At 38.2% G+C, this 23,532-nt stretch overlaps 1 protein-coding gene across 2 annotated transcripts in view; it reads right to left on the reverse strand.

The window, feature by feature from the left end:
- LOC137293536 (uncharacterized) overlaps positions 1-23,532 on the reverse strand; it is a 77,128-nt gene that overhangs the window by 43,438 nt on the left and 10,158 nt on the right. The window contains exons 2-8 of one of the 2 annotated variants that reach the window (XM_067824150.1): positions 11,553-11,724; positions 11,168-11,297; positions 9,794-10,110; positions 8,184-8,333; positions 7,432-7,564; positions 1,305-1,466; positions 198-325 (exon numbers count right to left, since the gene is read on the reverse strand). In XM_067824150.1, the coding sequence (XP_067680251.1) occupies positions 198-325; positions 1,305-1,466; positions 7,432-7,564; positions 8,184-8,333; positions 9,794-10,110; positions 11,168-11,297; positions 11,553-11,617 (1,085 nt within the window). In that variant the 5' untranslated portion in view covers positions 11,618-11,724. The remainder of the gene's footprint in view (positions 1-197; positions 326-1,304; positions 1,467-7,431; positions 7,565-8,183; positions 8,334-9,793; positions 10,111-11,167; positions 11,298-11,552; positions 11,725-23,532) is intronic. The other variant, XM_067824151.1, reaches the window with a different exon arrangement.

Consider the following 23,532-nt stretch of genomic DNA (forward strand, 5'->3'; position numbering starts at 1 on the left):
GCATTATACTTACATCACATGGTGTGAAAGGTATGGTATCACGCTTCCTATAACATTCTTTACTTGGACGTTTTGCAGAGGAGCTTAAATGTTTCTGAAACTCTGGTTAACAAACTGTGTTGGTGACAAGGTTCAAATGCAAGCATAATCCCCTCGTACATTCCAACTTCGGTGTGGTTTATGACGCTAGATGGTACCTGTATCCTTGAGCTGCCAGGCTGATGGTCAGAGGGTTGTATGCATCAATTATAAAGCGATGTTGATTTGCTGGTGTTGGATCTACAAATGCAGGCCCATTCCAAATGTTGACTGTGACAATCATGAACTAGAACAAATGATTTCAAACATGTATGGTACAAAGAACATTCGTGTAAGCATTTCTAAAGGTCAATACTACAGTTAATTGCATACTAGTATCATATCGAATAGTTAGGGAGCACTTAGGAATAATAGTATGTAGACTTGGGGAGAAAGCATTATCCGTGGCGATGAATCAGCGTTCTTTGAATGCGAAGGATTGATTCCATTTACAAATGTTTCATGTGTACACTAGAGATTAGGTTTTCGTATTAAATGTTAGATATAAACTTTCATTCTATGAATGGATGTCAAGTCTTATGTTTGGTCTATTCATTTTGCAAATATTTGGTGTTAACTTTTACATTTCATGATTCTCATATTTTTTCAAAGAGGAGATCCATGACCTATCACATTTCACTTTACTTTCATGACGTAAACAGCCAGGTCATGACAGAATTCATGTGGATCAGCCTAGTTAAATTCTTCTTGTTGCATAATTGGTTCGCAAAAATTGCCCAACGGAAAATGCTAAAGGTTCAGTCTTCTGATTTTATTCAGTCTGTAAATTCTCACTTGTACAAGGGTGATATGTTGAAGAAACTTGGCAACGATTCCCTTTTGGGCTACCAGGGGTGTCTGGGAGTAAATGAAGCGACGTGTACAGCGTCAAACTAAATCAAACAACGCAGTCAAATCCTTCCGAGGAAAATCTCTCGTGTTTTCATTATGTTGAAAACACCACCACTGATATGAGATCGTGCTTTGATGGACAACAAACTGTCTGGCCACACGGAGACACTGACTTTCTGTACGCCTTGATATGACGTAAGTTCGTCACATCAGATTCAAACTCCATGTTTATTTTGCATTATATTTTACTAAATTCTCAAATAACTTTTATTTTATGCAATTCCGTGTTATGCACGGTTACTTTACCCGTCAGTATATAACACAACTAACATTCTGGGACACTGACTCTCTTCCTAACTAAGCCTTACCCTTACCTGTATGGATATTTGGCTAAGATATTTGAAGTATGGCTTGAGAGTGGATCCCCCAACAGAGATAGTGTTGCGGTTATAGTCAGCCACAGTGATAGCCAATGCACTAGATCCATTGTTGGTAAAACCAAGAGATTCAAATGCAGTGATCTCAATTCTACAGTTCTGAAAGAAAAAAAATATAAGAATACAGCCACAACGTTTGTCCACAACAATGTTAACATAACTTCAGTAAATATCATTAAAATACAACTACTTACTGAATAAACAAACCGGAAAAGACATTTTGAGAAATGATATCTATTGAAAATGGGTTGTGCAAGGTGTTTCATTTGTAGCATTATGAACTATGTTAAAAATTCTCAAAATACTTCACACACTTAATGACCTTATTTGCTGATCGACAGGTATTACTTTTAGCAATTCTTAAAACACCATTTTCTTGTGTTGTCTTTCTTGCTAGTGGTCTACCCAAGCGCAATCCGTACCCCTCAAGCACGCAACCCTCATACTGTGTCTTAGGGTGCTTTCGTTGGGATTTCCATGGGAAGTATTGTCATGACTCTACCTCAAGTAGAATTATTGTCTTTCTTGATAATACTTCCAAATCCTTATGAATATGTCCTCTAACACTTGCTTATGGAATCCCTGATAGGCTTGGTAGACTGAGAGAGCCCAGATTAGGAAGACAACCACACAACTCACAAACACTGTGGACACTGACGTTATTTCCGGTTTCGTAATGACGTCACTTCCGTTTAATATCTCGTCCACTCAAATGAAGACCAAGTCATATTCCTGACTGGACACAACCAGTATCCATATTTAGTTGTAGTCGACCATATGTATAAGGCACAACTACATGCGGCATGAGAGACTTCTGGTATCACAACTATCAGATACCTAACCTGCATGGTTTAGATCTTCGAAGCTCCCTTAGCACTAAGATATTCATCTTAGCACTAAGACAGCTTGGAAAGTCTAGACACTGGTTTAATATAAACCCATTGTCAATGATGACTGTTTTATGTCTGGCCCCAGGGTTGCTCAAACATGATATTTTGATTTCAGGCAAAATATAATTTTCAGTGATGCTGAACATCTATGGTTCCGAGCATTTTCTGGCAGATATAACAAAATTATTCTTTTTCGGGCGTGCTAGAGCATCTGCAGGTTGATCTTCACTGAGATGTGTCTGGTCAAACTACTGCATTCCGGACTGTCCACTACTTCGTACAGTTCTTCCGTAAGTTCCACGAGGACCTCTGAATCTGTAGTCACAAGCAAGTACAAGGCCGTTGTTCATGGCAACTGTTAGGGGGGATTTCCTAAGGATTAGTCCCCAGTGCGGGATATTACAATTTGTTCACTGGTCCCGAGAGGGGCATGGGTTGATGTACCCTTGATGTTTGATAATGTTCATTGAGCGCGAAGAAAACATCGCGGGTACGTCAACCCATTGGCCCCGAGGAACCACTGAACAAGGTATCCATCTTACTGAATGTCTCACTGTTGACTTTGAACTGTTTGAAGCGTGGACATCGGGTCGTACACTTCACCCAACCTGTTTGAATCAAACGATTCGAATCTTACACCATGCTGTTTTTTACAAGCAGGAATTATGTTAGCAAAGTCGCCGCGGTGTAATGCGCCTTCTTAATATTCACAGGGACTACATTTTGGTAAAAATAATTTATTGGAATGCGAGGCAAATCTTTTCGTAGCCATCCCTTCCATCGATTTCCAGAAAATCAGAAAACGACATTTATGTGTAAAAGTAAGATAACTAATGATACTGCTCTCATCTCTTGGATGTTGATGTCTGTTTGAATATGGACGTAGGGATATGCTTCCTGTAGATCTGTGGAGTTCATAGAATCCCTATAAAACTTGTCTGTGTGAGGGTCATATGCACTCCATCCCAAAATATAAAAAGAAACGTGGTTGGTCGTCTTAGGTAGTTCCTGCTCAGGATGTTCAGATCTGAAATGCTGACCACAAATCCTTTTCTTATGAAAGCGATGTTAAAGGTAAGTCTGTGTTGTTTGTCCTAATCATGAAGTGATGAGCATCACAGGCGATCTAGATACTTGATGGGCAAGTCATTCATTGAAGTCACTCAGGTTTGGTTTGAAAAGATTACTGTGGCTGCTTGCGTTTCCGTTTGCTGTTGAACGTTTAAGCCGATGCCTGTCTCTTTCAATAAGATAAAGTCGTGGACCAGGACTTCTGCAGCTAATTGGGCATTCCCTGAAATATGCAACGTGGAAATCATGTTTGGAAAGGGGAGCTTCCAACCTTTGTATCTGTCACAAATTCTTCTTGGCACGTCATCGCTGGCATGGATTCCAGAAAACAGCAAGGTCAGATAAATTATTGGCAAAAGTGTATCAGGCCGAATGTGTGCTGTGACAATCGGCTGTTATGAAGCATGGGTAGTTGTACCTCTGACCGTGCAGTTTATGCTACCAATGATGAATGCATTCCCTGCAATCCATGCGGTTGTCTGTATCGTGGTGTTGCATAATTGTAACAGTGGTCAGTGTTCTACAAGCGACCCACGCGGTCTAGCTGTTAATTGCTGCTGATGGTCAAGACCCCCAATTCCAACTCCTCAGTGTTGAAACGGTAAACCCTTATCATTTTTTGGAATTAAGAGCTGACTCTCCATTTTCAAATTCATACATGGCCAAATGATTATATGAAAATGAAAGAGCAAGATCTCATCAGAAAATGTTTCAAGACCCAAATGACCATGAGAAAGAGTACCTGGGCACAAACTCACCACTAGTGAGTGACTTAAAAGAAACACCACAAACATACATCAAAACGAGTTCTTTGTGAAAGAAAAGCCATTTTCAGTTGGACTTTTTCTGGCAGACGTTTCATATTGCTCGAGTCACAGCACATGGGGGAAATATGTACCTTGACTTTCTTCCAAAGATTCAGTCAAAATGTTTTGCCTTGCCATAGCATTACTAACAAGCACATCGACGCTTCCAACTGAAACAGTTGTCTTGACACTACGTTTGCCAAACCTGCAACCAAATCTGATTGCAAATCAAGAGTACTCAGTGATGTACTAGTCTCCAATTATTATTATTTTACAGATTAAGATTGAAATGCAGCAGAGAGGGTTCGGGTGATCCTGGCACAGTCAGGCTGGTCAAGCTCATCATCAGCTCAGGACCGAATGGGACTTCTTCCAGGAAGCACTGCCTAGTCGAACCCATCAAGAACTTTCCAGAGAATATGGAGGCTCCCCAACACTGCAGCCTTCTGCATTACCCAGATTGTCAGAAGGGCTGCGCTCCCGGTGGAGAACCCGGGCACTCTCTTGATCTGCGCTAACAGATCAGGAGGTACCAAACCAAGGGCACCTAGAACAATGGGGAGCCTGCCGACAGTGTACTTGGGATGCAAGCGAGACATTTCAAAGGCGAGGTCTGCATATTTATCATGCTTTTCCTGAATCTTGCCAATCACATTGCTGTCAAAAGGGACAGAAAATTCTATGATATAAATAATTTCATTGGCTTTATCAAAAAGGACAAGATCATGTTTGTTAGCTGGAGTCCCAGATTTTCTTTAAACGAGATTTATACACGGCCCAAAGTTTATCTTGAATTTGGGCATTCTGGAGCTTGTCTCGAACTTGCATTCCAAGATAGGTGTAGGCCTGATCTTCCACAAGATGCTCAATAACGTCTCCCCCCTTATAACCTTACCGATCCATCATTAGTTACCTTGCCATGTTTCAAATGGAGAGTATTACATTTGTCGAGTCCAAATGCCATGCCAATATCGTTAGAGAAGGACTCGACAAGGAGAACCTGTTCTTTCAAATTGGTCTCTCATTTGGCAAGGAGCTCGATGTCACCCATGTAGAGGAGATGAGTAAGAGGTGTTGGGGATCTGTGCTGAGGAGGTAACCTTCCTCCCTATTGAGCAGGAAACTCAAAGGATTTAGAGACAGACAAAAAAGCAAAGGACTGAAGGCGTCCCCCTGGAAAATTCCCCTTCTGATTGGAATAGATTCTGAAGTCTGCACCTCTCCTTGCGAGTACATCTCAAGTTGAGTCGACGAGCAACTCATTAAAGACTTGAGTAAATCAAGTAGTCGGTCAGGGAGGTCAATACACTAAAGAGACTTCAGAATCCATTCGTGAGGGACAGAGTCGTATGCCTTTTTGTAGTCTATCCAGCACATGGAGAGGTTGCGGTGGTATGTTTTAGCCTCTTCCAAAATCATTATCTGTACAAGAAGTTGATCCTCGCACCCCCAACATCCCTTTCTTGCCCCCTTCTGCTCTCTGTAAATTATCTCATTGGACGAGCAGTAAGATGACACGAGGTTTGTCAAACACCCCGTGAATAATTTATATTGAGTATTCAAACACGTGATAGGGCGGAAGTTTTTGGGATCAGTCAAGTCTCCCTTTTCGGTCGATAAAGCTGGAGTATTCATTATCTGTTAGGTCTATCGTATCAACGCACATAGTGTTTGTGTGTGAAAAGCGCAGAATGACTGTTCATAAGCTTGCCTGGTTATATGATGCACATGTTGTAACAAAAACCATAGCCATGTTATCATTCTTGTACTGTCAGGCAGGCTGTTACTTCAGACCTCTCCCCACATAAAACATATCTTTGGAGTGATGGAACGGTTGACGCCTGCGTGTAAATCTCTACACAGCTGGACAGTGGAACTAACGTATCCTGGAACAGTCACATTTAGAAGCATTGGTCCGCGAATACCAGGGACAAATAATGTTTGTACACAACGTCACTGCATACTCAATGTTCTCCACAAGTACTACACACTGCTATTCGATGGAAATGTACGTATACCATTTGTGGTATTACATTCATCATATCAACAAGAATAGCACAATGTGCTTACTCATAACTTCTCAAAGAACACTGTGTCGCGATTTCACAGAGTGATAATTTCAGATTGTCATTCACCGTATGGAAAATGACACTGAATGCCCTAGACTCACCACCTAATCGATGTCGTCATTACTACATTACAAACAGTGTTGTGTCTGTGGCAGATTAGACCGTCTCCAGATCGGTAGTTCCGACTGAACTGGTTTTTACACGTGGCAGGCGGACTGGCCATTTTCGTACACATTTTATAACATTTTATACGGCACCGTTGTCGAGCTCAACGACACCCGTGGAAACGTTAACAAAACAGTTGGAAGAACGCCATCCCTTCAGATCTGGCCAGTCGGGTTGCCACCAATGTTTCCCAAACAACCCTCCTACCTCTACCAGACAGTTGTACTGTCTAAACGCAGCATGGCTCCGTTTGTCAACAACAACAAGCATGACCATGATCTTAGGAAGAAAACAATCCACTTTGGTCAGTGAAACACTTTCCATCTCTAAGTATCTTCTGCTGTACTGCCCTTATTCAGGGTCGTGTTCAAACACCAATGGGTTGTGATATCGTGTGTTATATTGTATGATAAAGTCCAGTTTTCAAGCGTATAATTATGATGAGTATGATGCAAATGCTTTTCAGTGTTTAAAATAAAGTGCCCCTTCCAAAGTCATTAACTGTCAACAAAGGCCCGTTCTAATTTCTGAAAAACGGAAACCAACATTAATAATAGTTTCAAAGACATTATAGAAACTCTGAATATAGATGCCACTCAAGATAACCTAGCCATGCTATACTGCGATTGATGTGGGCAAAACCATAGAATGGAGATATAAACAGAGTTGACACACACCTGAGAGTGCTTAATAACTTTAGGGACAGACACTGAAAATGTATAGGACCGATAGCTGACGAGTTTGTTCAAAATGTACATACTTACAGTTGGCCATGGTTACCCATCACTATCAACATTTATGAACTGTTAGAACACAACAGGACAATGTTGCAGTGACATTTCCGTTTCATTATTGTAAGTAAGTATAAAGATTTGTAAAATGAAACCCAAATGTGCGGGAGCCAGATAGAAAATGTGATTATTTTCCGGTTGATTCAAAGATATGTCACTATGACGGTATTGTAAGCACTTTCGGGTTTACAAAGGCGGTTCGAGTACAAATCTAGCAAGCACATGGTGTCATAACATATATAGTGAAACAATGAGTGGAGAAAGAAAAGTACCTTATGAATAGTAACATTTGGCGTTGGTGATATACCTCCAGCTGTAACGAATGCAGCTGCCTCACAATAAACTGCATCACCGTCAATATCTACAGCAGCAAGATCGATAACTGACACTTGGTTTAATGGCAGTCTGAAAATGAAAACATATTTGGAATTATCGAAAGACTAATATCTAATTTTTTATCTTTATACATGTAACAGTTCAATTTGAAAATTTCATCTGCCAAAGCTATATTGGTAATTATGAATACACCCACTCCAGTGCGAAAATCAAATTACATTGTCCTGATTTATCAATGTGGCAATGGGCCTTTGGGAGGTGTGGGATTAAGCCATGGGGTATCATGATAAGAAGAGAATATAATGAATATGAATATAACTTTCATTTAATGTATGGTCGCAACTAAGCTAAGATTTCAATGTTTATGCATGCGTAGTGAGGAATTCTAGTAGAGAATTCAACTGATAGAGACGTAATAAGAAATACAGAAGCGATGAAAGGTTTGGCTGTTAAAACCTATCTACCCCTTAAGGAGGTGCCATGTCAGAGCCGTGTCGTTGCTGCAGCTGCAATATGCTGAAGGCAGTTCGTTAGACATCGTATTTTCCATGCTTTGTGTTCTAGTTTATCTACCTGACACTGACACACCTGCTTGTGGTCATTTGGGTTAATTGGCCCTTCTTTTCAAATTAAGCTGGTCAAATATTAGAAATAACATGACCCTAACGCCACTCATTGCCCTGTTTACCTGTAAACAGGCTTGAACATTGCCCTTGGAGTATTGTTGGGAATACCTGTGTCGTTGCGGATATGTGGTTGGAGTTTGATCTGAACTTCTGACTTTGGTGATACGATCTTTCTGTCTTCGAGATACGGCCTCCACGCCGGGCCCACGAATCTAGGGGAGTAATTTCATATTAATCTCATACTACTGTTGATATGTTTGGGGATCATACCGAACAACACATAACTTTGAACTACAGGAAGTACTAGTCTGTCATGCCGACCCTAATAGAAACTCATCCAAAACAGCCCGTGCATGTCTAGAAATCCACAGTTCTGAAAATGAAGAATGTGCCTGGGCTCTTTTTCATTTCATTTTATGATTATACTTTAGAAACTCTTTTGGTTTTTTCTTTCTTTCTTTCTTTCTTTCTTTCTTTCTTTATTTATTTATTTATTTATTTATTTATTTATTTATTTATTTATTTATTTATTTTGTTTTTTGTTTTGTTACCTTGTACTTGAAATATGTTTTTGTTATACATAATGCCTGCAAATCATGTGACAAAGTGACTTAAATGTTATTGTAATTGTTCTGTAAGCTATTTGACCCATAATACCTAAATTATCAATTTTGAATCTTGAATCTTGGTCTCATGTCTAAGACTAAGTATTATGTATTTGCATCAGCTGTTGAACGTCAGATCAACATAGATTTAGTTAGATAATTGGCCAAAGCACCTCGTCACGTCATTTACCATAAAGGTTAAACACATCAATAGTACGTGCATCTTTTCGCTGACAATCCCGGAACGGCCAAGAAATATTGCTAATGAAATTCGGTTCGTCCCATGCCATCCTTCCTGCATGGCAGCGCCAGGTTCTTTGAAAGGGGTCGGTGGTGGTTTATGCCATGTCCAAAGATATTCCGGTGGTCTAGGCACTGGTCATGGATGGTCAGGTGGTCATGTTTTCCTGCTGGACGTTCTCAGTAACAATACCAGCCAGTTGTCGCTACACGTGCACCGTGTCGATCGACGCATATGGTGATTACAATCTTCTGATTACTGACACTTTTCTGTATTGTTCAACATTCCAATTATACAAAATTAACGTGTTTGCACGAAATTCATAACAGGTTTAGCATGGAATTTCTCAATCATTTTCTAAGTCCATATGCAGTCATTCAACTTGTTTTCCAATTATTATCGCCTTGAATATCAAATAAAATAGTCCTTTCTTGTTTAATAGTAATTATTTTTTCATGATAACTGGTTGCACAATCTGAAGTGAATTGAGTGGATGGCTTTTATTTAGTGCTTTATTCCACCTACTGAAACGTCATAGTTAGTCAATGACAGACACGTCTTTAATCACCTCACTGGTAAATTGAGAACTTATCTTAAAAACAGTATGTGTAATTTCGTTTAATGTGCAATTAGGTTGATGTAGCATGACAACAAGGCCCAGATATAAATTTGCAACAATATCATTGAACAATAATTTCTATTTCGAGGCATCACATGACGCATTTAAACGGGGATTGACTACCAAAGCACTATCGAGAGAATGTACTCACAAAACTAGTGAGTGTGCATACCAAAGAGCAACTTGATATCAATCGTAAATTCTTACGAAATGTCGGTGTAGTCAGCGGCCATATCGACATCGTAGTCAAACTCAGTCACTTCAAGCTCCCAGTCATCTTGCTTGCTGACGGACATCACGTAGCTGACACTGTTGTTATTCATATAGTCGGTGATATCGTGTGAGTAAAACATATTGCTATACCCTATCTTGTCAAACCATTGTCCCAAATATGTGCTGTTGGCCCCGTCAAGCATTTTATGTCGTCGTATTGTGTTGTTGTAGTTGATTTCGTTGAAATCGCATCCCGTGCCACATGGGCCATAACCCAGCTTCCAGCCGCTCAGTACAACCATGTGCATTTTCTGTTTCACAAGAAATACAAAAAGATGTTACAACTGATCCTTTCTAGGCAGAATTAAAATATATTTGATATCATCAAGTTTTCTCCACTTGAATTTCTATCTAGCTTTAATATATACTCTTGCTTTTAAATGTGTAGGTAAATATTATTTCGATTATGCATGTATAACAGTTGCAAAATGTGTATATTTTTACCTTAAATTATTCAGATATTTCTCACCGAAGTCAGTGTTATATTTCGTACATTTTGTTAAAGCATTAACTTTGTAGCAGACTTGTTATCGGCAACTTGCGTAACTGACAGCTATCTATGCTACTGCCATCGCCCCATGCCGCTATAAGCCTGATTGAGTATACACTCCAGTTTTTGTACTGACTGCTCCGACCACAACTTAATGGTCAAATATTCACGCCTGTACACGCTGTAAAATTAGAAAGATGTAGATGTGGAGACTTAACCACGAACATCACTGGTTATTACTCAACGTTTCCGACAATGCACGGCTAAAGCAATTATAATCTCTAAAGCTATCTGCCAAAATTGAATAATATCTAGATGCCACAACTTTTCAAAAGATAGGCAAAGCGTCGTCTCCATTTCAGGGTAACTGGTTATGCCATACAAGCATAGGGTTCAGCTATATAAGCACCAGGGTCTGAAACATACATCAGTCTCACCCTGGAACCCTTCTGTTTGTATTAAGGTAAGCCATAGCTACTTAATGCTTTGCTGTTTTCATATTTTTGCTTAAAACGCGCCTTACTTGAACAATGAACCTAGTTCTGCACGTTATCAAAGTCATGTTCTAATCTTGTACCTTGGCCGCGCTGTTATGATTAATGTAACTTGGTATTATTACTACGATAGTTCTGTATACCGACACTTTGTAAGACTGATATAGCTATAACTTAAACACACAATTCGGCTGTATGACAGGCATGGTTTACAAGTTAGGCTTCTATTATACTCTATTATATTATGTATTGTCACTTGCTAGGAATGAAATTTCTTCTTGTTTGCATTGAACGTTTTAAGATTAAAGCTGTTTGATACAGTACCATGAACGTCTGGTTGACCCGTTTAACGTACTGACTACTGATGGAGCCGCCGCTGAACACCAGGTTTACTTCACTTCCGGTGGTGATAACCAACAGGCTAACTGCCAGTACCACTGCGATTATTTGCATGCTGTAAAGTTAAAAGTAAGAATTAACACTTCCGCCATATTGGAAAGTGTTTACAAAATCACGCTTCGCGAAACCAGTATTGAGACACCTATTAGGGCCGTCTCCTGTTCTCGCGGTAAACACATTTTTTGCCGAGATCGCCCATGCGTGATACTTAGCGGTTGTTTGCATCATTGTCCGGTTACTATGAAGTGGCCCACGTCAGTGAATTATCAAAATTATGCAGTCTAATGAATATTCGTGAGTTTTAACAAACCTGGAAAAATCGTAAGTTTTTTTTCCCCGCCAGAGCCGACAGGAAACCTCTTCCTTACACTTCATGACGGTACTTCCTCGAACGTTATGCAACGAGAATGGGAGACGCCTCGATCGAAAAGTCAGGGGCCGACGACCTTGTTTTTCATCGAGTTTTCCATCGGTGTTAGTCTCTTCATTTAAAGATAACATTGTCAAGCATTCATAAGAAAAGAACTGTTTGTATTATTTTTTTCAGCCGATATCCGTAAGTACCGCGAGAATAGGAAACGCCCGTATACATCAAGTATATTTCTTACTCATCTGCTTCACTGAATTCTGCATACATTTTAAACTCAAATTACATCAAAATTTGTCATCAATACCAACTGTCTGGATAACATAAAACGAAAGGTAATCGGTGTGAAAACGAACGCTGTGTTCGAAAGACTGTGCTTGTTTCAAATGTAAACAGGAAACATTCCGAGTTTACACTGTGAAGCATTTACTGAAATCTTCCGGCATCCAACCGTCTATTCATTGTTTTGAATGGCTCACTACCTTTAGAATATATATGGAAAGAGCATCGTAGCAAGATTTAGTAAATTATAAACAGATATAATGCAGTGATTAGATAATTCGCGCAACGTGACGCCATGACAGACGCAAAATCACGCAGAACGACAACGGTACGTCTCATCATATCTTGCTTCTCTTACTTACGGTGAAAACGATAAAAACTTATAACAATGCACAGTCAGATTCGTTGTGATTACTTACACATTTATGTACAAACGATCATGGAATCAAGGGAAAAGTCCTCGCAAAATCCTGTTTACCTATGTGATCGGTATTGATGTCATACGTCAACATTGATATTGTTGCATTAGGCAATTTCTTTGCGGTGAAGGTCGGTTGAACAACAGTAAACACACTCGCTCTGTCCTGCCGATTAAACGTTTACTATGATTTCACTGTTATGATGTATATTTTGATATCTACATGTAGCTTTGTACAATATCATATCATACGTGGATATAGCGCATACGTTTTCATTCTTCCAATTGTTTGAATAATATTTACACAGGACACTGACACATTTAGTGTAGTATAAATGAAGGCTTGTGAAAGAGTTATCTCCCCCGAATTTACGAAGGTCGCATATCCCTACTGAAATTTGTTCGATTTTCATGAATATCATTAAGAAATAATCTCAATCTTTAAGTCAATTACTTATCACATTCAACAACTTAAGTGTTAATATGTCTGCTACACTTGGAAACAGCTTAAGATTTTTGTCGATGTTTTTTGTGCGTAATTAGGACTTTGAAATTAGGCCTGTCAAGTTTTTTCATAAATTTCCAATGCACTGATAGTCACTACCGCTTGTCACATAACATCACGCAAAACGCTTTCTAATGCAGACAATCAAAAACACAAAGAGGAAATGATTCTCTGAAAAAGTGTGAAGGGTAATATGTGTTGTTGGAGCAAATGTTTTGGGTTTTTAAAAAAAAAAAAAAAAGCTACGTAATTTGTCATTTTAAAATAATGTTTTGGTACCGGTGTTGAGTGAAACAATTACCCCATGATAAATCATCCATGCTTTGGAATATATAAAACAATGACTCCACATTTTACAAAAATATGTTTAATGACAATCGATGTCAACGCAAAGCAAATGTCATTCTCAGCATCCATGTAATGCATTTGAAAAACTTTGAAGTGAATTGCTTTTACGTTATGATAATATGTGACCTTTTAACATAACATTCACAATAAGAGTTTATTAAGAATTCTGGTTCTATGAATATTATCATTAGAGTCGTTTTTTGTACGCTCGTTTCGTTCTCTGCTGATTATCTTGCTGAAAAACTCTATTCTGCTTTTCCACCACCTGTTCCCATGAGCGTAATCCTTTTTGATTTCTTCCTGTGAAGAAGTGCTTTGTGACAACGTCATTGAACTTCTCCAAGCCATGTTGGCTAAACTTGATAATATTGCCATGAAGTTTTACCAGTTCCGATACATGGTATCTAGGGCTGTGGATATACATCTCGACACTAGTATACGTCGACAAAGGTCTGACACGATTGCTGAACCTTGTCAGCAATCCCATCCGGATAAGGTGACTGGTTTCTCAACATTTTGTTGAGGTCCCTAAACCCATCCTAAACACTATGCATTTGAGATGCACGATCAGTATCATCCAACAATAAATGCGCTTGGAACTTGTCAGGGAATGTAAGTTTCTCTGGACCTTGAAAGTCTCTGAATTCAAGACGTTTTGAGTCTCTCTTAACGGTAAACGTACTCTAACCGGGCAATATGCTTCAACTCTGTTTTGTCCAGGCAATTAGAGGTGTTATGCTGTGCAATATTGTCAAGCGTTATAAGTACTGCAATCAGGAGATTGAAAACTTTATCTATGACTCTAAGGTGCAAATGATCCATTACTACATAAGATGGTGGAATGCACGGGAATAAAGGTGGGTTAGTTACTGAGGAACGTGTAACTGCGGGGCAGGGTTGGGAAGAGCATCGACAACTCATGGTACGCCCTCTGAGATATTTTAAAGGAGTCCAGAATGTATATTAATGTGTTTAAAACATCAATTTCACTCTCTGTGATGCTACTGGTATCCCCAGTTTGATCTTGTCCGAGGATATGAATTACTTCTTTCTTCCCGTTTCTTCCTACATTAACAGCTACAACCCTACATCCCTGAACCTCTAAATCACTGGTTCCTGATTTGATGATATTTTCGTCACATTTCCGCTTTTTTCTGTTGTACGAATTAGAACAGTCTTTCAGAGCTTTCCTCTTTTTTATTGAATGATACTTAGCAATAACTGATTGACAGTATTTTAGTTTCTTCTCGCTGGTTTCCAGTTTCTTTTTAAGCATCAAGTCATCTTTGTCCCTTTTCTTAACATAATCAACAAAATTTTCCTCATCAGTCTTTAACTGAGTTTCCTTTTCTGCGATAACAGACTTCAGGGTTTCAACATTCTGTAAAGACTTGTGTTTTTCTATCATAACAAAGCAAGAATACTTGGATGATGACAATGTTTCCTTATACCTCTGAAAATGAGAACCACCTTTTACTCTGGCAGAAAGTCCACCTTTCCTTAGTCTAAACAATTCATTCCGTAACCTGTTTAAATCTTTGTCAGAAGCTCTGAAGATTAAACCAAGCCTATCTTAAAGAACTATTTTGAACTCTTTAACCTTTAGCCTGCTGAATTAATTTCAGCATAAGGCGCTAATAAGAGGGTGGGTGATTTCAAACACTCAGTGCGTCACTAAATAAGGGACAACTGAAAAAATATTCAGCTCATTAATACTACATACAAAAATAAACATTATTATCAAAAAATATCCAGGTAATTTCAAACGTACAGATAGTAATTACAAGACAAACATAAATATAGTAAATCTTCCTGAATTACTCAATTGGTAGCCGGATGCGTTTTATACTAGGAACCGTATAAATTGTCCAATTATCGCAAACCGATTTCAATATTCGTATTACTGATATTTCATAAGAATCTGACTTTAATTTCGTATATTTGTATCGGCAAATATCCGCGCGACGACAAATTAAAAAATAATTCTAAAAAAAAAATAATCGAAAACGTTCGTCGTAAACAAATAACATTTTCGATGTCATAACAGGTGTTACTGAAATGGCACTATTACGTTTATTTAAACGTGTCATGTAATGAAAATAGCAGAATACAATACATGATTCATAAGCATTCATGAGTGCAAATATCAAGTTTTATGGTTCATTAATTTTTGCACAAACCCACAAAAAGACGGTGTTAAATCGTGTTACGCATACTAAAAAACAAACATGGCGCGCTTGTCGAACTCCTACATAAAATATAGCTTTTTTGGTCAGAAGAAAGATTACAGAACTCTTCTGTGTAAGACCTGGTGAAAGAGGGAGAATTTCTCATTCTACAAGTGTTCCATGTATCATTTTCCGTTTAGTATGACGAAAGACGGACGAAAATTAAGATCGTGAAATCTAACTTGTTTTCTGCAAAGTGCAAAGGTCACCGGATCTGATGTCACAGACGGGGATTGCCTGATGAAATTCATTCGCTATTGAATATGAACAGAAAAGGTGGAGATATTTCGTCTGAATTTAGCACAAATAACTGTTTAAAGTGACTAATCAGAGCTCATAGAATTTTCTTGGTGTATTTTTGACTATATAATTCGCACATAGCCGAACCAGTTTGACCTTGTATGCTCCCGTGACCCGGAAACAGTAGTCGATCAACACTGCAGATGCAAGTTTTTCAGTATCTTTTATTTGAATTTTTGTTCATATTAGGCACATTACTTTATTGTCCACTGAATATAAAGATAGCAAAGATATAATTGTGATGCATGTTGATCCCAGCTTATTCTTTTTTTCACATGGTCCAACACAGAAACGTGTACAAACATCATTCTCAACAACAGGTGCGCGGATATGGGCGTGGCATTTGTGTTTCAAAATAACATTCATGCTTTTCTTTTTATGACGATGTAGTGTAGTAAGAACTGCAGTATACATGTTTTATAAACAAAAATATATCTTCAGTTATAGTTTCACATGAAATCGGAGATGATTTGATAAAAATTGCGTTCATATTACATGATTGGGAAAGTTATATGTCTCACTTTAGAACAAGTTGAATTACATTCATAATTTTATGCAATGAATTAACGTTCTTGATGAATAATTATGATAGATTTGTCAATGCTTTATGTTTCATAACTGGTTACAACTTTAAATCTTTTCATATACTTTAATATGTTAAATGATATTAATAATATGACAATTATTTTTCTCTCTCAAATAGACAAGGGCAAAGACACTTAAAATCTGTCAATGCATTAGTAACGTGTAAATAACCAAATTTTAATTAATGTCTTTCAGTAATGTGGAAAGCTGACAGTTTTGCACAATTTTTTATTACAACTACATGTATGCCATAAAATATATGGATAGATGTTACAAATTATTTTGTGTATTTTATTTCTTCATAATATCGTGCCAAAATGTATATCAAATACAAATGGGTGATGAGTTATTTTTGTTTTCAACAGTACCACTTTGTTTGCTGCATTATTTTGAATCGCACGTGACAAATAATGTCAATTATGTTGTTGAAGTAACAGTACATGTAAATTTATCATAAAATGTTATCATTTGATAAAAAAGAAACCATATACATATAAGAAGTTATATTGTCTCTGGTGAAAGTAAACAGGCTTCATATTCTGTAAATATATATTATTCTACCTTATTGTCTTTTCCTGGGTTTAGGAGCAATGTCACAATATGAAATGGGTCCAATGAACTTTCAAGGATTGTTTCTGTTTGCTGAAGTGTCTGATGGTGATATACTCCATTATTTAGTGTTCAATAGCCTAAACCATCATGAAACAAGAAACATGAAGAACGGTCTTCCTTGAATAACAAAATGCCAAGGACTGAGCAGTCTTCCGTTAAAGATCTGGAAGCATTTGATATATATATATCTTTGCCATATACACATGGCAATGAAAAAAATCCAAATTGAAATCTTAAAGAATAGCTCCAAACTGGACAACAAAAACCACTCACTGCAGAGCTCAGTATTAGGAAAAAAGAAATTTACTTGCCACCACATGATTACCTTGATGCCAAAGACTAACATAGGTTGCACCTCCTACTCAACACTTAATTATCTGTCACTTGTAGTTTTGATATTCCATATTCAAAACATCACTACAACAAAATTATTCTAGGTCTGGTATGATAATTTCATATTACTTCATGAAATTTCATCACAAGAAAAAAATGAGTCTGTCTTTCGATCACTGTCAGTGTAATCACTGCTCCAAGAGTTTGGATCATCAGTCTGTTTCCCAGATGAAGTCTGTTTTAACAGTAAAATATGAACATAGACAGTGTGCAAGTAGGTAAAAGGTATGGCCATAAACATGAGGTACATTTTGCAGTTCAGATTGCACTAGTGCAATATCTAAAAGCTGTATGGAACCACGGACTGAGCCACATGACATGATTTTTTTTTATACAAATATGCACACACGTCAAACAATTTGATCTGAAACATTACCTGCATTATACTAGGCAGAATTAACTCCGAAAGCTCTGCTGTTTGGAGTAACAAAATAATTTCAATTTTGCTCCAAATTCGTGAACAAAAGATGTGATATTTAGCTGTTTTAATGTCTAAAATAAATACTGATTCACAAAGACGATGACAGTTGTTTTCTAAGCAGTAATTAATTTTTATGAAATACATTTACTGTACGTTACATTCTCACACTAGCTCTGGTTTCTTCGTTTCTGCAAAAGGAAAAATGATTTTTTTTCATGACATCTTCAATCATCAAAATTGTACTTCTTGTAGCGATATACACAGAAGACTATTCTGTTATTGTTACGACACACTGACAATTTATATGTCTCCCCGTGTCAGAACATTCTTTGAAAAAAATAGACCGCGAAAATCATCGACTTCGGATTTGCTAAACTAAAGATCAACACATTGACGGCTAACTTCAGGAGAAATACTACAACACAAGCAACAAATGACAACTGCTATCGAACACAACTAACAGTAAATGACTGAGGATGACTGAAAGGTAATTTTGGTGTATAGTATGGATCTTACGGGAATTTGAATCAGTTTAGAAAATGTATCAATGGTCGTTTTCCAACTCGTTCACATTTTACTTCCACGAGTGCCATGCCGTGTACGTGCTTCCGGTTTCATCAAGGGTGGGTACAATTACAAATATTGTGATACCGTTTCATGATCTGCATTATATAGGTTTTGAGTCGTTTTCTTTCAATGTATATGTGTTCAGATTCTGCTTATGAACGCATATTTTCAAACATCCTTCGTATCTTGTCACTTAAAAAGACGGCGAGTTTGGCCACGCCCTTTCGGGTCACCAACGACTGTCAACTTTGTGAATGTTGGAAGGTTTATCAAACCAAATCAAAATAAAATCGCTAAATCTGGTAATTTCTGTGCAGAGGCAATAACATTTACCTATTCACACCGTGTAATTAATTCCAGATAAAATAATTGGATATGTCAAAAGGATGGCACATTTTCTTCGGCATCACGATACATGTGGAGTTGTTTGTTTACCGCCGTTGCCATGATCGTTTCTATTCGTCCAATCGATGATATAACATTGAGATTGGTTTTGTTTATATTTAAGTGAGCCGAAAGTTACTAATTTTTAGAAAATGGGAAACTTATGAGCTTTCTCTTCGTCAAGGAACAAAAAATATCGACTAAACTATCAAAAAATATTTCATTATGAAGAAAATATTAGACTGGGTACCACACGGCGTGGTGCGCTGGAAGTCAACAATGGCCGTTATTTTCGACTGCGTGTCGAGAAATTCGGCGATCTCATTTTTAATTCGCGGGCGTTTCGTTTTAAGGTATATAAACGTATTGAACATTACATATTTAAAAAGGTGAGAATTAGCACATTCCATACATAATTCATATGACACGTAAATCCGACTCGTTGAATAATTATTGCAAGTTTTATTTGGAGATGTCATTATCCTGCACTCCTGTCGAATGGGTTCGACGGTAGCATTGAGAGGATTAACAGTATCTAAGGTCAAAGACTTTGACCAAAATGTCTCTGTAAGAAGAATTTCAAACTATGTTAACTTAGATATTACCACCATTAGATATTACCACCATTAGATATTACCACCATTAGATATTACCACCATGTGTCCCAAAAGAAAACAGTATTAACAGCTTTCAAAGAAAACGGAGGAAACACTTTTCTAAACAAAAGCTACCAAGGTATGTCGTCTATTAATAAAATCTCCCCAGGACAGAACCAATAATGTTATCTCAAGACCAACCTCTAGCCTAAATATGAACACAGCATGAAACACATGCTTAAAACTGACCTGTATTTCAGATATATCACAAACAAAAACTACCAAGGTATGTCATCTGTGAATAAAACCTCCTCAACAAGACAGAACCATCAATGTTATCTCAAGACAGGTGCCAAACTCTTGCATGAATATGAACATAGCATGAAACACATGCTTAAAACAGACCCATATCACAACGTTTGTAAAGTACAATGCATATTATCTTAAAATAACACAATGGAACAGTTGAATTATTTGAACTGCAGATCTGTCTCTAGTATATAAACTGTCTCTAGTTTATAATACATCTTCATTCAGGAGATTCTGGAAGATGCCTATGTTCCCGGCAACTTTTACAAATGTAAACACCATGACTTGTGGTTTGGTTACATCTGGTCCCACATGATCTGGAAGCAATATATAATCCTTTATGGGTTTTGGTATTTTCTAGTAAATCCACACAGTTTGCGACTTTATGAACACGTTGTCACTGGCTTCGTTAAGAATCTAATAGTCCCACCCTACGCCTAGTATGCGATCAAAGTCTGATCTACGCCTGATTGTGTAGACAGTTTTTGACTTTGTTATTTTGTGGGTTTCGCCGTTGCCAGCTAGCATCTCGAATTCAGCAGCATCTAAATTCATTTGAAGCCTGATTGATATTTTGGAATCACTACTCACTGTCACCAAGAGCTGCTCCTTAAGATGTAGTTTCAAGTGTGCAAGAAAGCTGCTTTCCGGAGGATACATACGACACAATTCACTGTATCGTTTTACTTAATCAAACTTCATGTCACCCGACATAGTGCACCTTACGGGAGTAGGAGGTTACAGGAGTGACATGTACCAAGTAAAATCCCTCCTCCCAGTAGGGGGTCTCCGACGAACATCTTGAGTAGCGCGGGAGTGGGGAACTGGCAAGATAACTGAAATTGTATTAATTTAAATGATTTGATTTGCCTCATAAACGAAAGGATAGTTTGATTTAAATTCATGACACAGGTTATAACTGAATAAGAGTATTGTAGAGTGATAATCCAGAATCCAGCCAACATAAACGGGATTTCAACCAAATAGGCGCCCCTCTAACAGACTGATTTTCGTAGGTCTAGCACATACAGTGTTGCAAAATGCCGAAAGGTTACAAATGTCAACTTAGACCGGTTTGCAAAGCGGTACCGTGACCTACATATAGAATGTCCTAACTTTCCTTTGCGATAGCCCAAATTTATAAATTATGTAATGGCATCGTACTCTGTGGACCAAAGGTATTAAAATCTGAAATGAAAATATTCTGGCTCCGTATTGAACAGAAATGACAACGTCTTTGTTTTCAGACATAATTTGAGCCTGATGCATTCCGGCCACGTGATTTGAAAATTCATACTTAGATTTCAGGCTTCTTTTGGACGGGTAATTCGTCCACGTGCCATATTACACCATCAGTGTCACGAGAAAGCGAAGGATACCAAGGGACTTAACTCTAAATGCTTGTGCCTTAACATTCTGGAGAAATGGCCTTTTCTTTGAACTGCAAAGGGACGAATGCTACAGTGGTTAAAGTCCTTCCTAACTGATCGAACCATACAAGTTCGTTTTGGGTAACACGTGTCTGACATGCGAATTATTGTAAATGGCGCTCCACAGGGCAGCGTTATTAGCCCTTTCTCTTTAATATCATGATCATTGATTTCTTTTCTGAACTTCCGTTAAATATTGATGCATTACAATTTGCAGATGATGGTGCTTGTTGGAGACGTTTTGGAAACATTGAGTTTGTTCACAAATCTATTCAACTGGCTCTGAGTTCTATCGATCTTTGGTGTTCAAAGTGGGGGTTCAATGTTTGTCATTTCATCGTCAATAAATGCCTCTTGGCAAAATAATGGGACAATGACACTACGGGTAGACACATGTACTCGACGTGTCCTGCAATAAATATATATTTTAAAATTCGTCGTCGTTGAGAGATGCAGTTGTTTTAACTCGCCTCAGGCTAGGACATTGTGGATTGAAGGCATATAAAAGTATTTCAGATAAAGACATTTCCCCTATGTGTGAAAGCTGTAACTTACACTGCCAAGAAACAGTTCAGCACTACCTCATTGAATGTCCAGCTCATGAAAACCCACTTAAGGCTCTTAGAGAGCGAGTTAGTTTTGCTTACTAAAACCAAAACTGATTTTACACTGAAGCAATACTTGGCGATAATCTAATGTATGGTTGCATACAAAGAGCTGTATTGGACTTCCTCGTTAAAACGGAAAAGTACGACGTAATTTAACTGGACAAGAATATAACTGTTTGTTAAGTGTTGGCCGCATATAGGCCTTTTAAGGCCCAAGGTCGCCCTAAAGCCACCTTACCTACCAACCGACCGACCGACCGACCCACCCACCCACCCACCCTTAACATTCTGTAAAATTTCGCCATATGCTTGCTCTTCTTCTTCACATACGATAAGGAAAGTCGCCATTTGTGCATTGAGTGGAAGGTATAACTTTCTTTCTATCTGGCATTGCTGGCCATTTTTCTCGAATATGTCACGCTTCTTGCATATGCTTTAGAATTCAAACAGCAGCAATTTAGAAATCCAAAAATGCATGCCCATGATCATCAATGAACACCTTCAGTTTCAAAAAACAATTGGTCGGAACGTATATAACACTGAGAAATGATTCTTTCTCTTTTTCTTCCGATACCTCATTTTAATTAAGATATTTCACACGTGCCTATGAAAACATAGACTTATTAAGAGCTAAAGCAAATGACTGCCGAAAATCCGTTTGAATGTTGTACTTACTTGTTCTGTCATTAGTAGCAGTTAACAGTCATGCTCTATGTTTGTTCAACCTTCAAAGACAAACAAGTGATTTTGCCGGTTTTATTATGAGTTTTGCCTAAAATCACTTTGAAAATTGTGAACTTGCTATTTATACGTGATTTTAACGTTCATTATGACAGTGTGTATAAACCTTAGGTAAAGATATGCGTCGAGAAGTGCCACATGGTCTTACTGACTTGGTTCTTGAACCTACTCACAGGGGCGATCACACTTGACTGGATAATTGCTTGGCATAGGAAGATGTGGTTAAAAATTATCGCCGAAGATAGACAATCATCTGATTACTTTTGGATAATAGTAGAACTCAATATTCCCAAACCAGATGAGGAACCTGTTGAAGTTCAGTGAAGAAAGCCCGAGCTTGTTTTCCATGAAGACTTTGCTGAGTTCACAAGTTCTCTCCTTCTCTGATTGGGAATATTAGGAATTTTCCCCATCAGACTGGTGCAGTCTTTCGGAGTGAGAGTTTCAACTCCTTCGACCCGCTCACAAAGGTACAGAATCTCAACATCATCAAACAAGCACTGGGCGAAACGTGTGAACTTGATCCAGCCCTACTTATTTTGTCTTGGAATTATCTTGACATTTACTTCCTGTGTTCACTCAGATTGTCAACTAAAATTTGAAATGTGACATAGTTCTAGATTGTTTCAAGCATGAAGTTGTGAAACCTATGCTTGAACCCTTGTTTAGACTCTTCCTGTTTCAATAACTATAGGCCTGTTTCTACATTTTCTCCCTAAGGTACTTGAGAGAGTTGTGGACAGCACTTGGGTAAACATGATACTTGTCACATTTTTCAGTTCGCACATGAATTTATGTCATTTCACAGCACGGAAACAGCCCTGCTCAGTGATGGTAATTATTTGCAGCGGAGCGTTGGCAGTGGGAACTCAGCTGTTCTTGTTCCCTTGGACTTCCCGACCACGTTAGATACTCTGGATTACTAGATACTTCAATCAAGACTTCAGCTACAGTATGGATTACACAATGTGGCTCTTCTGTGGTTCAGGTCCTCCTTATCAAACATGATTCAGTCTGTTGTTGATAATGCTCTGCCTCAGGAAACTATACTTTTTTATGGCGTTCCACAGGCATTCGTACTCGGTCCCGCATTGATGTGCTGCTTTGTGAGATAGCTAGTTGTCATCATCTCTATGCTGACGATGCAGTGTTGTTTGATGGTACTACTAGGGGTTGTGACACCAGCTCAGACTTGA

This window comes from Haliotis asinina, chromosome 8, assembly GCF_037392515.1.
Source record: "Haliotis asinina isolate JCU_RB_2024 chromosome 8, JCU_Hal_asi_v2, whole genome shotgun sequence".
Lineage (NCBI taxonomy): Eukaryota > Metazoa > Mollusca > Gastropoda > Lepetellida > Haliotidae > Haliotis > Haliotis asinina.